The sequence below is a fragment of the Dendrobium catenatum genome, unplaced genomic scaffold, assembly GCF_001605985.2.
Source record: "Dendrobium catenatum unplaced genomic scaffold, ASM160598v2 fragScaff_scaffold_1676, whole genome shotgun sequence".
NCBI classification, from domain to species: Eukaryota; Viridiplantae; Streptophyta; class Magnoliopsida; order Asparagales; family Orchidaceae; genus Dendrobium; species Dendrobium catenatum.
The window spans coordinates 204,947-221,458 of NW_021320138.1; the positions used below are offsets into that span (position 1 = coordinate 204,947).

General features: G+C 31.4%; 1 protein-coding gene and 2 long non-coding RNA genes across 4 annotated transcripts; 1 reads left to right on the plus strand and 2 right to left on the minus strand.

The window, feature by feature from the left end:
• The first annotated feature begins 2,553 nt into the window (after positions 1 to 2,553).
• On the plus strand, positions 2,554 to 10,190 carry LOC110110002 (oligopeptide transporter 5-like). Its single transcript, XM_028701319.1, has 7 exons — positions 2,554 to 3,171; positions 6,012 to 6,451; positions 6,583 to 6,680; positions 6,776 to 7,348; positions 7,447 to 7,718; positions 7,918 to 8,096; positions 8,911 to 10,190. Exons 1-7 carry the CDS (start codon positions 3,102 to 3,104, stop codon positions 9,532 to 9,534), a joined length of 2,256 nt encoding a protein of 751 aa, XP_028557152.1. The 5' UTR covers positions 2,554 to 3,101; the 3' UTR covers positions 9,535 to 10,190.
• On the minus strand, positions 5,584 to 6,060 carry LOC114581361. Its single transcript, XR_003703285.1, has 2 exons — positions 5,925 to 6,060; positions 5,584 to 5,827 (listed from the first exon to the last, which is right to left on the minus strand). It is a non-coding gene; the product is annotated as an uncharacterized LOC114581361 (long non-coding RNA).
• Positions 6,296 to 13,760, minus strand: LOC110110003. 2 transcript variants are annotated; one of them, XR_003703286.1, is made up of 5 exons: positions 13,551 to 13,760; positions 10,321 to 10,374; positions 7,963 to 8,145; positions 6,534 to 6,713; positions 6,296 to 6,430 (listed from the first exon to the last, which is right to left on the minus strand). It is a non-coding gene; the product is annotated as an uncharacterized LOC110110003 (long non-coding RNA). The 2 variants fall into 2 exon arrangements; XR_003703287.1 differs by lacking the exon at positions 10,321 to 10,374.
• Positions 13,761 to 16,512: the final 2,752 nt, after the last annotated feature.

Here is a 16,512-nt window from a genome sequence, read left to right on the forward strand (position 1 = left end):
TAGCATATAAAAATGATACAAAATACTATAAGAAAACCAATCCTGATAAGCCAAAAGGAAAAGAATAGAACAAAAGAGAAACAACCACAACAAATCATTCCTTAACTCACAAAGAAATCATCTGTAGATTTCCATTTCATTAGCTTCACAGAAAACTGTAAATAAATCTTATGGGGACGAAGCCATACAGTCAAGTTGTTTGAAGAAAGTAACAAGCAATTCCTTTTCATGCTAATAAAAATGCACCAAGATCTTAACCACAAGTAGGGATGTCAATAAAAGCTCGTTGATGGCCAGCTCGTGTTCGATTCGTTCATTAAGTTTGGAAGCTTAACACCAATAGAATGTCATGAACAAATTTTGAACATATGAACACACACATATTTAAATAGGATGAATACCTGAACACATTGTATATATTGCATTCAACAATCAACAATTACAAGAGTAACCAAAGCAAAAAATACAAACGGCAAAACCGGCCCCTACGAAAAAACAGAACAAAAAAAACAGTCTTTCTCAAGCAATTATTGAAGTATATACAAAGAATCCCTTTCCCCTATCTTCCATAAAAAATTTTCTTCTATAGCACATTGAGCACAATAATGAGTTGCTTTATTATATCTTTTCGGTCTATGCACAGATACCACAGAGTTGAACAACTTTAGCTAGTTGAACTGGTCACTAACATAGATCGAATACAAACACACAACAAATTCGTGGGAACTCGACTAATTTACACCCATAATTGTAAGGATAAGAAATCTTATTAACATACCATGGCTATGATTTGCACTAGCTTTTATAGCTTGGTATAAAGATGTATAAAAGGATAAATTTTTTCTTCAATAAGCAATTTTCTAAGGAATCACATAGAAAAGGGTTGCAGAAGAAAGATGGGAGAGAGTTTCAGCTTTCACATTGCACAAATAACAGTTAATACAAGAATCTCCACAATTTTGAACCCTTTAAGCAAGCCATCCAAGAACATATGAAGATTTCTAAGAAAAAACCTAATAAAAACCATGAAAATGTTATCATAAAGGCATTGGGGAGAGTCTAGTTCTAATTGGCTATTAATTTATTACTTATTACAGCTTCTTTGCTGTAATTGAGGATAATGAAAGCTTGATTGCCAGCAATATCAATAAGATATTTATCTTTTATTCAACGGTCAAAGAAAACAAAATATGTAGACCCTTCACCAATTTTAAAATCTAGTTAAATATCCATAGAAGAAGAAGCCCATTGTAGAATATTTCCTAAAATATAACATTTTCTAGGGTATCACATCCAAATCAAACCATAGCAAGTTTGACATTATTTGAACAATTTTAATTTTGGGGGATTTACAAATATATCACAAAATTCTTTTATATTTACATACTTATTACTTAAATCTTTATATTTATATATATAACATACTAATATCTAAATCATATAAAAAATATTAACAACAACAACAATAGCAACATCAAATATTTATCCCATTAAATGGGTCGGCCATATGAATCCTTCTTCTCTATTAAGAGTGAGATTCTCATTTAAATCTAATAAAAAAAGATCATTTCTAATATATTAAAAATTAAATCATCTAAAAAATATCACCGATATTAATTTTTTTAAAGTGAAAAACATCTTTTCATGCATATATTTTGATATTATTTTGACTCTAATATGTGATATGCATGTAAATACCTCTTTAATTTTACATAAATAGTTACGAGCAGTGAGGAAAGGTAAGCCCATACCTCTTTAATCCTATGGAGAGTGGCTTGCATGCAAGATATGCCACATCTAATTTCTTATACTATTCACCACCAAACAGGAATCGAGCAACCAAGAAGAAACCTTTATGCAAGATTTTGGTTAGGTGCAAACATGAACCGGAAAGAGAGAATTTCAAATTGAATTTTTAACAGTTGAAATATGCCAGCCATGAAGGAAAGATCTTTGATCAAGAAACCTGGAGGGAGAAATAAGAATGTGAAGCACTTAATAGGAAAATAGTGAAGAACTGCTTAACACCTGCGATGATTAGATGTCCAATAATCTATCAAGCAACAGAGAAAAATTTAAAAGTAAAGCAATCATGATACAAGATTTTTTGTCTTTGTAGTTACTAAGAATAAAGCTGTAAAAAGGCTTGTTGATTGCGAACAGCCCGTTGTTTGTTTGATAAGAAACTCTTATTCGACTCTTCTGCTAGTAAAGAAGAAAATGATATATTGGCTATTTATGAAGGACCAAATGATTAAATGATTATTTTGGTCCCTCAAATCTTTGAAAAGAATCAATATAGTCTCATGGTGGAATTATTTTAGTTCATTTTTAAGAAGTTCAGGGATCAAAATGATTCTTTAATATAGCTGAGAATTTTTTTGATCTTTTGTAAAGAGTCAAAGAGCCATTTTGATTCTTTTCTCATACGAAAGTGAGTCAAACTTGAACATATATTTAGAGCCATCTTTTTAACATATCCAACACAAACAAATCTTTACTTTTACTCCTCTAATTCAATGATAGTGTGCGACTACATTAAAACTTCTTATAATTTGAGCCAAATTTGTGTCCAAATACAAGCCGCACAAGCTTGTTGGGGCTAGAATAAATCGAACAAAATAAAAATCAGCCGAGCAAAACACAAATACATATCAAGCTCACTAAAACTCAGCTTAATTACACCACCAACTAAGAAAAGCATCTTGAATATACTGATCAAAAGAGAGAGAATGATTCATCAAGTGTTTCTAATCTTTTCCGAAAAGATTAGAAACTAGGCTTCACCAGCACCAGGTCCATCAAAACCATGTGTGAAATATGTAATAACGCTAACCCATGACACATCTCCTAACAAGAACAAAGGCAAATAATAAATCCAATATAATAACAGCCAATTATTGAATAAGTCTAATAAATCTCATTCATCACGTTCTTTTCACTGTAAGAGAACAAAGAGGATAAATATTAAATATTCAAATAGAACCATCGAAACAACTATTTATTTCGAGAAAACATGCTTTATATAACAGTACGATGAGGTTTCTTCTTTCACTGAGTTTTAATTTGGATTAGGAGTGGAAGGAAAGGCATCTGTAGCAATGGGAGATGAAACAGCTCACCTTCCTGCCATTCCTCGGCTGGAATATCATTCCTCAGATGGTTGGCAAGGTAATTTTCCTTTTTTCTTAAATATTTATATTTATATTTATAATTAAGAACACTTTGGTTATTTTGCCATCGCATAACCATTATTATAAATTTGAATAATATTAGTATGGTTAAGAACTTTAATCATGGTTTTCTATAGCTATAGTTTTCATCACATCAACAATACACATAGTTCATCAAAATATGTGAAGATAAAGTTAAAGTAATGATAAATAGCTTATTTTACTCATAGTTTTATTAACGATGGTAATACAAATTTGAAAAAAATTGATAATTGCTCTAAATTCAGGCAGTGCAAATAACATATTTGAGTATTTATAAGGTTTTTTTTTTTGATAACTTTCTTACTACTTTCTATAGCAGCTTTATAGTGCAAAATAAAAAAATTTTTTGGAAGCAGCGAAACAGTGATAAAAAGCAGTTCAAAACAAAGCCCAAGTCCCCAGATTGTACTTTTCTTGTAGTATATAAGTTGGTTTATTTTTGCTTTAGGATATTGCAAATCCTAGTAGAAATACTATGATTGTTTTGCCTATTTAAAGTTCCAAGAAAATTGACTTCTAATCATTTTTATTTTAAAAATATTTAGGAAAATAATATTGTTAATCAGATTTTTTTTTCTTAAAGTGTGTGACAAATAAATTCTTAGTAGCAGTTTTTCATTTTTAAGAGTGACTATTGCTTGCATGGACTAAAAAATATTACTTAGCAAATTTTTACAAATAATTGTAGGATTTTTAGTTACATAATCAATCATTACAATTTACAAATCTTCAAAAAATGAGCTGAAAATGTCATTTTAACACTAAAATAATTTCAAGATACAACCAATCACATTTTATTATATAATATGAAGTAAAATCAAATTAATAGTCATATTTTCGGCAGAAGTGTGGAATAAAAAACTTTGACTTGTTTGTTTAATTACAAATCATATTTTTATGAATGCAATTATTGATGATGTGACTCAAGGTTTTGTTTCTGAATATGATTATTTAGTCATATTTTTTGTATAAGATTATGGTTAAAATTTTAATTGTCATAAATAGTCACACTTCTTCAATAAAACATAAGAATTGTGACTGGAGATATTATTTTTAATCAAATTTTTTTAAAAATGTGATTAAAATTTAATAACTAGTTCCATTTAAAAAAAATGTGCAAGCATAGCACAAATCTATTGTAGTGCCAATCAAAAAATTAATTAATATATTATCATAACTCAATTTTAATGTAGGGCAACACTGCAACCTTAGTAATATCATTCTTGTTTGCAATGAGTTTTTCGTCTTATTTCTAAGAGCATAGTGAACAACGAAATGGAGCCATTTATGATTTTAAATTTTGATGAATTAGATTCAATTTCAATGGCTTTACATCAAATAATTTGATTAAAATCAATTCAAAACTCATTAATATTTTTGATTGTATTTAGTTTTAAGCATAGACGGAGCCAAAAAAATTTATTAGTGATAACACAAATTGATGATTTTCAAATTACTCTCAATCATTTTCGGGTGATTTTTTTTTACCTTTCTATTTAATAGTTCATTGTAAAGTAATATTTTGATCTTTAAAAAATATTAATATTTGTATTTAATAATTTATTAAATTCTATATTCTATCAGTTAATATATATATATATATATGTGTGTGTGTGTGTGTGTGTGTGTGTGACATTACTGTCGGATTTAGTTATAATTTAAGTTAAATAATAGTAATAACTAAAGCTCAGATGACTAGCAGCCCAATGTCATGGAACTTAGAGGTCTGGGTTTGACTCCTAGCATGGGCGGAGGGAGTGGGGCTAAGCATGCTATATTTTGGGAGTCAAACCCAAACCTCTTCGACTATAAGCATGCAATATTTTGAGACATTCAAACCTCTTCGACTATAAGCATGCTATATTTTGATATCGTTTGGTCATCCAATTAATGCACTAAAGATTTCAAATATGGTTCGGTCCCTTGATTTGGGACCATTTAGGCTCGGATTGGATCGATTTTGATGTCGTTGGGTACGTCTCCTTGAGACATTCAATTTGATTATAAGTTTACTGAAATTGGAGTTCAGATTGCCCAGAATTTAATTTTGGAAGATGTTAACTTGAATATGTCTCAAGATTCATGCTTGATCATGGGAATTTTTTGTGACATATCATATTTTATTATTTGTTTACTCATTTGATTTCTTGAGATAAAGGGTTGAATTGGTGATTGATAACTCACTCTTGTGATATTGTATATGAGAAAATGATCAAAATTATCCATTAACTCCCTATGAAGAAATATAATGGTCCACAACTATATTAAATGACTATTTTGATCTCTCAAGTCTTTAAAAACGAATTAAAATAGTCCCACCATAAACCATATTGTGCATGTATATTTTAAAACTAGCGCACTTGTATAATTATATAAACTATACCATAAGTTAGCTTTATTATTGTTTACAAATATATATTTTTCCAATTTCTTTAAAAAAAATGAAAGAAATTTGAACAGCTTCAAGAGCAAAACCTGAACGTCTTCAACAGAACCAATGCCATATCTTCGAGACGAAATCCAAACAACTTCGTAAACAAAACATCCTTTCATCATGCAACACCAGTTTCCAATCGGTTGAACATCCCTTCCATTCAAGCATATTGAAATTCCTTTCAATAAAAAACAAATGAAGGAACAAAATATATCAACAATTTTTAGTAAGTGAAATCAGCTCTTGGAACAAATAGTTATCAAAACTGAACTTACCAAATATATATCAGCATTTTGTAAGAGAAATCAGCCCGTGGAACAAAGAGCGATCACAACAGAACTGACCAACTAAATCATTTACAGTTGAAGAGAACAACCATCCCATTGAGGAGGTGAGGCTAACAGTGGACCCCTTCGACAATCCAAAACTACCAGCATCAACATTTCGTGCATGGCTGCTCGGAGTGAGCTCCTGTGTATTGCTCTCCTTCATAAATCAGTTCTTCGCGTTCAGGACAAATATGCTGGTTATCAGTTCCGTTTGTATTCAGATTGTCACACTACCCATAGGGAGATTTCTTGCAGCAACTCTCCCCAAGAAAGACATAAAGCTCCCATTCACAGACTGGTCCTTCTCGCTCAACCCAGGACCATTTACAATGAAAGAACATTGTCTTATAACCGTCTTTGCAGGCACAGGAGCACATGGCGTTTATTCTGTCCATCTTTTCACTGTAGTCAAGGCCTTCTATCATAGAAAGATCAATCTAATGGCAGCCTTCCTGTTAGCACATACATCACAGGTGAGAAACATATATCACTTGTATACTTTGTTGTGTAAAATGAGGTCTAGAGTGCATAACTAGCTAGTTTATTTATGCTTACCATTGCTATATTTAGGATTAATTTCTATTTGTCTTTGAAACTTTTACAGTTGCTGGGCTATGGTTGGGCTGGTATTTTCAGAAAATACCTGGTTGAATCTCCATATATGTGGTGGCCAGGAAACCTTGTTCAAGTCTCCCTCTTCAAGTACTAATTTATAAAGTTGTCGGTAATGGATATCTACATTCATAATTAATATTATTTTAAAAAATATCTTACCATTTGCTCACTAATTTTGGCAGAGCACTGCATCAAAAGGAGAACAGAAAAAGGGGAGCAATAACACGGTTTCAATTCTTCATCATTGTCTTCATATCAAGCTTTGCATACTATGCCATCCCTGGTTTCATCTTCCCTGCCATCTCTGCCATCTCTTTTCTCTGTTTAATATATAAGAAGTCTGTCACCATGCAGCAAATTGGTTCAGGACTGAACGGGCTTGGCTTTGGCTCATTTGGCCTTGACTGGTCCACTGTTGCCGGCTTCCTTGGCACCCCATTAGCGACGCCAGCAATAGCTATCTTTAACATAATGATAAGCTTCTTCTTGAAAGTTTATGTTCTTCTCCCAATTACTTATTGGACCAACACTTATGATGCCAAACGTTTCCCTATGATATCGTCCAATGTATTTGACAGTTATGGAAACATCTACAATATCTCGCGGATCATCAATGGCAAAACATTCACTCTAGATGTTCAAGAACAAGAGAATTATAGCAAGATTAACACTAGTATTATATTTTCTTTTGGTTATGGCCTGAGCTTTGCAACCTTAACAGCTTCCATCATGCATGTTGCTCTACATAATGGAAAGTATGTAAAAGTGAAAGGATAAGGCTATTTACATGAATTAAGTTTCTGTCTAGGTTATAATGCTAAATTTAACTTGAATTATTTTTATTATTCATCAGGGATATTTGGAAGATATGGAAAAATGATAGAGAATATTCAACGGATAAGTTACAAGATGTCCATACAAGATTGATGAAGAGAAATTATGAGCCAGTGCCTCAATGGTGGTTCCATCTTCTCTTAGTTTCTATGATTGGACTCTCCATTTTTACATGCCTAGGTTTCAATAGACAACTACAACTTCCATGGTGGGGGGTACTCTTTGCATGCGCCATGGCTTTTTCTTTCACATTACCTTTTGGAGTAATCCTGGCTACTACAAATCAGGTTTGTTGTTCTGTAATTTTATAATGTATTTTTGAAAGAAAATCTATCCAACTCGGTAGAATACCCTAACCGCGAATAAATGCCCTTAATGGAGCAAAGATAACTAATAGGTCAATAGGTTACATCGTAAATTAAAATGCCCAAAAGAAAAATCTTTTCAAATTTGCGGTATTTATAATATTTAAAAGTTGCAATACAGGGAGTAGGTCTGTATGTCATTACAGAGTACATCATAGGTTTAATATTACCTGGAAAGCCTCTCGCAAATGTGACATTCAAGACTTATGGCAGCATAAGCGTTGGCCACGCACTCACACTGCTTAGTGATCTAAACTTGGGGAAGTACATGAAGATACCGCCAAAGTCCATGTTCATTGTACAGGTAACTTCCTCAATCCTCAAGCACATAGAAGAAATCCAAAATTTCAAGTCTGTGCATTAAAAACAGCAGTAGAATGTGTAAATAACAAACATAACTATACTAACGCGATCATGTATTGTACAACATACAACATCAATCTAATAAACATATATATATATATATTCCTGAAAAATATTTCATTGTGAGTTTATAGAAAAATTCAAAGAAAAATAAGAGCTTTAGGACTGTCTTTCGCTTGATATGCACTCTTCCACGCTTAAAATAGTTCCTATTGCAGTTCGTAAGTGCAATTTCTCTAACTACTAAATATGGAAGTTCCTCGAAAATTCTGATTTCTGAATTATTACAAACATTGATATGTATCAATGATAACCATATTAGTTCAAGCAGGAAACAAAAATATAAATGATATTATTTCAAAAGCAACAACAACAACAACAATCAAGCCTTTGTCCCACTACGTGGGGTCGGCTACATGAATCCTTTTTCTCCATTGTGTCATGTTAAAAATCAAATTCTCATTCAAATCTAATAAAGAAATATCATTTCAAATATTTTCTAACCAAGTCTTTTTAGATCTACTTCTATCTTTCTTAACATAAGTCAAATCTAATACTTCAACTTTCTTAACCTCTCTGATATTATTTCAAGCATAATACAAATATACAAATCACAAGCATCGTTCAATCTCTAACAACAACAGTTTCATCATTTTTTTAGGTATAACTGTACATGACATCAGCAAATTGAAGTGATTTTGTCTGCAGAACGCTGACTTCTATATATTTATATACTTGTCTTTGAAATTTCTCAGTTAACAGGTTCCATAATAGCAACATGCGTTCACTTTGCAACAGCATGGTTTCTCCTTAATACTATAAAGAACATATGCGACACAAGCAAACTTCCTCCAGGGAGCCCATGGACTTGCCCTGTGGATAGCGTCCACTTCACAGTCAACATCATTTGGGGTCTTGTAGGTCCTAAAAGAATATTTGGCAAACTTGGTCATTACTCACTTTTGAATTACTTCTTTCTAATAGGTTTCTTGTTACCCATTCCATTTTGGTTGCTTGCGAAAGCATTCCCTGAGAAGAGATGGCTTAAACATATTCACATTCCCCTGCTAATCTCAGGTGGAAATGCCATTCCACCAGTACACGCAGTGAACTACATCATGTGGGGCACGGTTGGTATTTTCTTCAATTATTACATTTACACAAGGCACAAGAATTGGTGGGCAAAACACACCTACGTAATGTCAGCTGCCTTAGAAGCCGGAGTGGCTTTCATGGGAGTGCTAATCTTCTTTTCTATGCAATTTAAGAACATAAATGGCATAGATTGGTGGGGTGGATATGCAAATGATTATTGTCCACTTGCTAGTTGTCCTACTAGTCCTGAAGTGTCCGTTAAAGGATGCCCAATCACGCAATAAGAATGTCTCTAGACTCTAGCTATTAAAGCCAATGTAACTAAAGCTCATCAGCATATTTTAGGATTATGCATCCATCAATCCTTGGGCTGTAAGTTGGTCTAATAAGTAATAGTAGATACCATTGTATCACCCTTTATCTTTTAAAGAGAAGTGTTCATATCCATCCAAAGCAGAAATAAAATCGTATTGGTGATGTTTATGTTCACTTGGGCAATTCACTCATGAGGAAAGACTTCTCAAGTCAACTTGATTCGTTACTGTTCGCTTATTTATGCACTAGCTATAATTATCAAAGACCTGAGATTGGAATAATGAGATACCATAAAAACAAGCAAATGGCAAACTATAATTAGGTGACCAAATATAAAATGATAAAAGAGAGAAATGATATAAAGGCGCTAGAAAATGATTGCTTTCTTTTTTACTTCAAGTTGATAAACTACATATTGCAAACATATAAACTATAAAACTTCTAAATCCAATTTTCCAAATGCCCGTTCATATTAAATACAATGCCAAAAGAATATAGAAAATGTACACTGGCTTCATTTAGGCAGACGGTTTCTTCGAGAAAAGAAATAAACCCAAAACAACGTAAAATATTTTAGTACGAAGAAAGGGAATTGGTGAACAATCTTCAATTAGGTACATGCAGAATTTACAAGTGAATGTGCAAGCTTGAGGGAAAAAAATCAGCAAGAAAACTAAGTTAACAAACACCAATTTGAACCTTAAATTGTTCGAGTTCAATTTCAAATTTGGAAAATCCATCTACTATATACAAACCTTTCAAAGTGCTGTTTAATGAAACACGAATTTGAGGAAGTGCTATGATGTGTCCTGTAACTAAAAAATAGCAAGATGAGAAGAAAAATGAAGGAACACAAGACAGAGGTTGAATTTTTATTTCCCCTACAATAATAATGCAAGATACAATTGATCTACTATTTGAGAGATATATCGTCTATCCCATAAACCCTAGAGTAAAATTCAGCAAACAAAGGATCTTAAACCTAGACAAAACTCCCCCATAAATAGCCCTCACACACAACAAACACAATTGGAACCTTGCTAAACAACATAAATATAATTAGAAAACCTTCTTAAGCAATTAAAACCTTCCTAAACAACATAAATATAATTAGAAAACCTTCCTAAATAATTAAAATCTTCCTAAACAACATAAACACAATTAGGAAACATTCCTGAACAATTAAAACTTTCCTAACAATATAAAAACAATTAGGAAACCTTCCCAAATAGCTCTCACTTAATTCCTCCTCCATACATAATGAATAATAGCTCTCTGGGCCCCACAAGGGAGGATCCCCTTAGCGGTATCATGCTATTTGGGGATGGACAAGTGTCTCAGATGTAGATAGTTGGCGGGCAAAATATTGGATTGTCCTATGACTATGTAAGAAGGGATATTTTATGCTAGATATGGTATTGGACTTAATCAAAGAGGATATCAAATGAAGATAAAACAATCAAAAGCTATCACCTGCTAGTACAAGTATGATTTTATGCATTCACATGTTAGAAGGCCAAGGATTTAACCAATGTGGTTCAAGTAGATCTTAGATCAAGTCGTGTCAGTTACACTTAATTTGATTATGGTGCTTTACAATCATTCATATTTGAAAAAGATTATTGATGTATCATGTTTACCCTCTACAACATTTTGGGTTAGTTTCTCAATTTTGTTAACAACTTATAATGCTATGAATGATAGCCATGTCGGTGCATGTGACATTAATTATATAACTTTTAGTTTAATTTGATGTGATTATGGGAATTGCATGGTTTTCTAAGGGGTTGTTTTGTTACAAGTAGAATGAGTGTATTGCATTTCTTTTAGATGTATTTTAACTTTTTATTGTTTGGTTCCAAGTAGAATGAGTGTATTGCATTTCTTTTAGATGTATTTTAACTTTTTGTTATTTGGTATGATGTAAAACAAATGCATTGGATTTATTTGAGATATTACTAATACATAAAAGACCATTTTTCCATAGCTTCAAATTTCGTTGGAATCAAATGAGTTCAAAATACATGCTCGCATGTATTCCGTCTCACGACATTAACCTCTGCCCCGAGCTACTCCTCAAACTAAGCTAAGGCATTGCAATCTCTCCACCCATCACAACGTCATCGCATAATACAAGGTCATAATTAATTTCAATATCCATAAAATAAAATTACATTATTAAAATTTGTATATATATATTCATTTCTTTTAAAATTATAATTTTTAATTAGTCATATGTAAATCATAAACTTAAATTTGATATTCCTAACTTTTTACATGAATGTCTCTTGCCTTCATAAATAGGGGAAAGAGTCGGTGCGGCTTACAATAAAATAAGTGACAACTATGACAAAAGCTGTTTCAAATCATATAATTTCTTTTTCAATTTTTATTATAAATATATTTAATTATTAATTTTTTATTATTTTAAATTAAATAAAATTTTAGGTTATTATAATCTCCCCTTCTTAAACATATTTTGTCCTAAAAATTCAAAATACAGTAATATAAGTCATACCTTAATTAAAGAGTTGCGGATAAAATTCTTTTATTACTATTTCTTTGTGACATCTCATTCTATACCATGTTTTCATAGAACTCGCAAAAAAAGGATTCTCTATTTTAAAACTCAATATTCTTTCTAGTTTTTCTACTTGGCTGAACATTAATATGGTCTAAAATAATTCTGCTAAACAGATTAGCCACATACTTCCTTAGTAAAGAGAAGCAAAACACAATCTATACTTCTTACATAAGGTAAGGCTAGTCTATAAGCCTCCTTTCTAATTCTTTCTAGAATTTCATAAGATCCAACATATCGTAGTTTTTAACTTTTCAGTCTTACCAAAATTCTTTACACTCTTCATAGGCCTAAGTTTGAGAAATATAAATTCTCCAGCATCAAATTCCACTAGTTGGTGTTTTGAATCATAATATTTTTATCTATCTTGCGTAGCTCTATATATAAATCAGCATCAATTACCTTCTTTTTATCTATTTCTAGCCAACACAATGTGTTATACATTTTTTCTATGAAGAGCTTCATATGGTGTTATTCCAATAATTGCCTAAAATTATTATTGTAAGTAAATTCTATCAATGGTGTGATTCTCATCCTCCACCAAAATAAATCAAAAAGTATTTTTTTTTCTCAGTTATAGTTTCTCTTATGCTTTCCTGAAGTTTTTCTAAGACAATTTTAAAAAATAGTGAAAAATAGGTTCCATCTACCATTCCTACCACACAAAAAAAAAAAAAAAAAAAAAAAAAAAAAAAAAAAAACTAAAATGAAGCCTAAATGCTAAAAACTAATATAAAAAAGCACAATTTTGTGCTACCACAAGGTTTTAGTTTCTTCACAGTTCACATAAATTATGCTAAAAAAGTAACCTCCAAACTGAGTTAAGAACAAAATGATACGATATAATGGGGACTGCAATGTTTGAAATTGCATGTGTACAATTAAAAAGAACAGTTACACAACCCATAACAAGAAATAAATAACTACAAGCATCACATTGACTACGATGTTGAAAATATTGCGGAAATGCATAACCCAAATTCATCAAAAGCAACTTTTGTTAAAGTTCCACAAATTAAGAAGAATATGAAAGAATGTATAGTTTCTAACACCTTGGAAATATAATATAACTCTAGATGATTTCATGAAGCGCATCTAAAAATCCATTAACACCCACTATTGTCTAATGGAAAGCAAGAAGATTCAAGGGAAAACCTAAGACCGACTTGCTCATTACATTGGCACAATCATCAAAGGTGCAACTACGCTCATTCAATAACATGACTGTCAACAGTTCAGCATGGATGATCACTTTCCAGTGATCATCCATCACAAGGGAAAAACCCGATGAAGCAAACCCTCAAATTTAATTTTAAGATTTAAAAAATGGCATTTTTGAAATCCTCCTTTCAAAATAATTTGTTTGCCCTAAACCCTTTAAAAAAACTCATTGTCTCAGCCTACCTAGGTCCCCCGCACAAAGCTTCGCAGTCACGCTCCTTCGTTTTGTCCCGTTTAGTTGTTCTCATTGTAGGTCACGACGTCTGACCATCTCATCTCCCTTCTATTCTTCTTTATGCCAGTCACACAAAAGCTTCCATTCTCGCCTTCTCCCTCTCTCCCATTCTCGCCTTAGCTTACCCACATTCCCTTCTGCTGGTTTGTTTCTGAAGACAGTTTGAAATAGCAATTTTTACTATTATGTTATCCAGGTGTAGAACATAATATCACATTAGGCTACTATTAGTATTAACTACAGAATGAGATTATTTACCCTATTGATTTATGTTCAATTTCTTCAGCATTTGATTTGGACATTAAAAAGTTAAATTGTTAGGGTTTAAGCTTTTAATTCACAATCGCAGTTCATAATAATGCTTATGTTATAGTTATTTACTCACTCTAAGATTCTCAATTATTCATATTTTTACGGTTTAATAAATGGATTGATATTTGAGAGAAAAGAATATGTAAAGATTGATAATGGTAATCAACTTGCTCAATCTGGACATCGAACTTCAATTTAGAGTTATGATATTAATGAGAGGGATAGAGTCCAGAGAACATATTTGATAAAGGGACGTCATCAACTAAAAATTCATAATTTCTCCTAAATAATAATCTGACATGCCACATAAAGGTTTAATTCAAAATGGTTAAAAGCAGAGCATGCAGAAATACATTGCATTTTTTCTTTATTGTTGCATGTTTAAACCACAAGAAAATATTATTATAGATCAAGGTGGCGGAGACTCATTTATCGATGAAGGGTTTATTGGAGAGAAAAAAAATATAGCTAATTTTGGATAATATAATTGTGCATGCAAAAAGGTGGGACTAAATACGAGGAATAAATAACGGCTAAATAACAGAGTGCTCCTACTATATGATTTGAAAGTACTCGTTCTTAATGATAATCCTTAAACATTCTATATTTGTCGCATTGCTCATTAATTCTGAGTGTGCTAAGTAGCTGTAGTAAAGAATTAATTGCAAGCAAAGTAACTTTTTGAGATCACTTCAATAATTGTTATTAATGTTGGAGATTTATCTAAGAGGAATGATATTCTTAAAGTCATTTAGCATGACAAAATACGTTTTTCCATTTTAAAACTGTGGAGTTAAGTAGTGGTGAGGGTTTGAATCAAAAGACTAACTTACAACGAATTGGTGAAACCCATCGGAGTTCGCATTTACATAAGTTAATTATTTTCATGAAAATATGCTTTTGTACTAAAAGTGTTTGAGATTGTAAAGGAAAATATGATACATGAACAACGATTAATTTAAGATAGTATTTTTTTTTTTTGTGCAATGAAATCTTTTGATTTTGTCTTCTCGGTGCAATTAATGATTGACATTTTAGAAATATTAAATGAATTATCACAACTCTTATAAGAAAAATCAAGACAATGAGAATGCAACAAAATTGATGCAAGTATCTAAATGAAGTTTGTAGATGCTGATAGAGAATGAATGTAATTATTATTAATTGAAGTATCACTCTTTGCAAAGTTTTTAAAATTATTGTTACAAATATGAACTCTACATTTAAGGCACGCCAACACTCATTTTCAGAGAAAAAAAAAACTTACATCATTATCTTGTTCATTTATTTTACATAATAGCTGATATGCAACTTAAAGTGCTGAATAATTATTTTTCTACAGTTAAACAATCCTTAGTAATTTTATTATATTTTGAAATTGTGAATTTTTGCTTAGTAGTATTTTTGTTGACTACTATTATGATATTTTGATAATTTTTTAATTCAATCTATTTATGCTTTAATTAATAAAATGAATTGAAAAATGTGAAAGAAATATGATGTAAGTGTTATGAAGTGTTGTTATGCTAGTGCTAGTGGACAACGAGGTGAGATTTTGTTATGCCGGCACCAGTGAGCTATTGAGATGGGATTCTGTTATGCCGAAGTCAATGGGCAACCGAGGAGAGATTATGTCACCGAAGTGTTGTGATGCCGACACTAGAAGGCAACTAAGGTGGGATTATGTTACCACTGTTGTGATGCTGACGCTAGTGGGTGCCAAGTTGAGATTCTAGTAATGAAGATGTATGAAAATTTGAGCTTAAGAGCTATTCTGATAAGCATTATGAAGTATTTGTTTATTCTTCAGTTAGTTTTTATATTTATTTAATTGTATTCAATTTTATTATATGATTCAATTCAAATTTTAGTTAGTTTGATTTAAGTTATTGATTTATGTTTTAGACTATGATAGTCTACTGAGTCGTGTTAGCATATTCTTGCTTTTGCTTTCAAGCCAATGAAAGGGTAAAGAGTGTGCTGGATATTTTGGATAACATGTGCTAATCTATGTTGTAGTTATATTTTGGTTAGTTTTAATTTTTACAGGCTTGAATTTTATTTTATTACTCTTTTTGTTGCAAAGTGTTATTGTGGATAGCCTTCAGATTGCATATATTTTGGATAATATATAGAAAATGAATTTAAGATTCAATAGTCTTCCGATTATATTGCATTCAGTAGTGGCTCTGTGTAGAATATAAATTGGAAGTATTATTTCAGTATTTTTTTAATTAGATCTTGATGTCAGTCTTGCCACAATCAGATACTGAATGACCTATATGGTATCAAGTCATATCGGGTCAGATTGTGACATATGCATTGACGAGCAATCAATTCTTCTACAAGTTTGTTGTAAGATCTTTCTGTTATGCTTTGATTTTTGTTGATCTTTGCTTTCAATATTTAGTACTTAAGTTTTCATGCATTTTTATTCAGTTGATTTAGGAGTTGGGTTATATTTTAATTTTTTAAATTTTCTGTAAGTCATTTATTTTAATGTAATTTTTAGTACCATTTCAATGTCGTCCTTGGATAGGGGGATACATCGAGTATGATAGGCCTTCACATTGTGACCAAAAAATTTTTTCAATTCCT

Excerpts from the sequence above, each read along its gene's own strand:
- LOC110110002 (XM_028701319.1), top strand. The coding sequence starts at position 3,102 with ATGGGAGATGAAACAGCTCACCTTCCTGCCATTCCTCGGCTGGAATAT. Across the intron at positions 7,719-7,917 it reads GGCTACTACAAATCAGGTTT|TAGGTCTGTATGTCATTACA; the intron begins GTTGTTCTGTAA and ends CAATACAGGGAG. Across the intron at positions 8,097-8,910 it reads AGTCCATGTTCATTGTACAG|TTAACAGGTTCCATAATAGC; the intron begins GTAACTTCCTCA and ends GAAATTTCTCAG.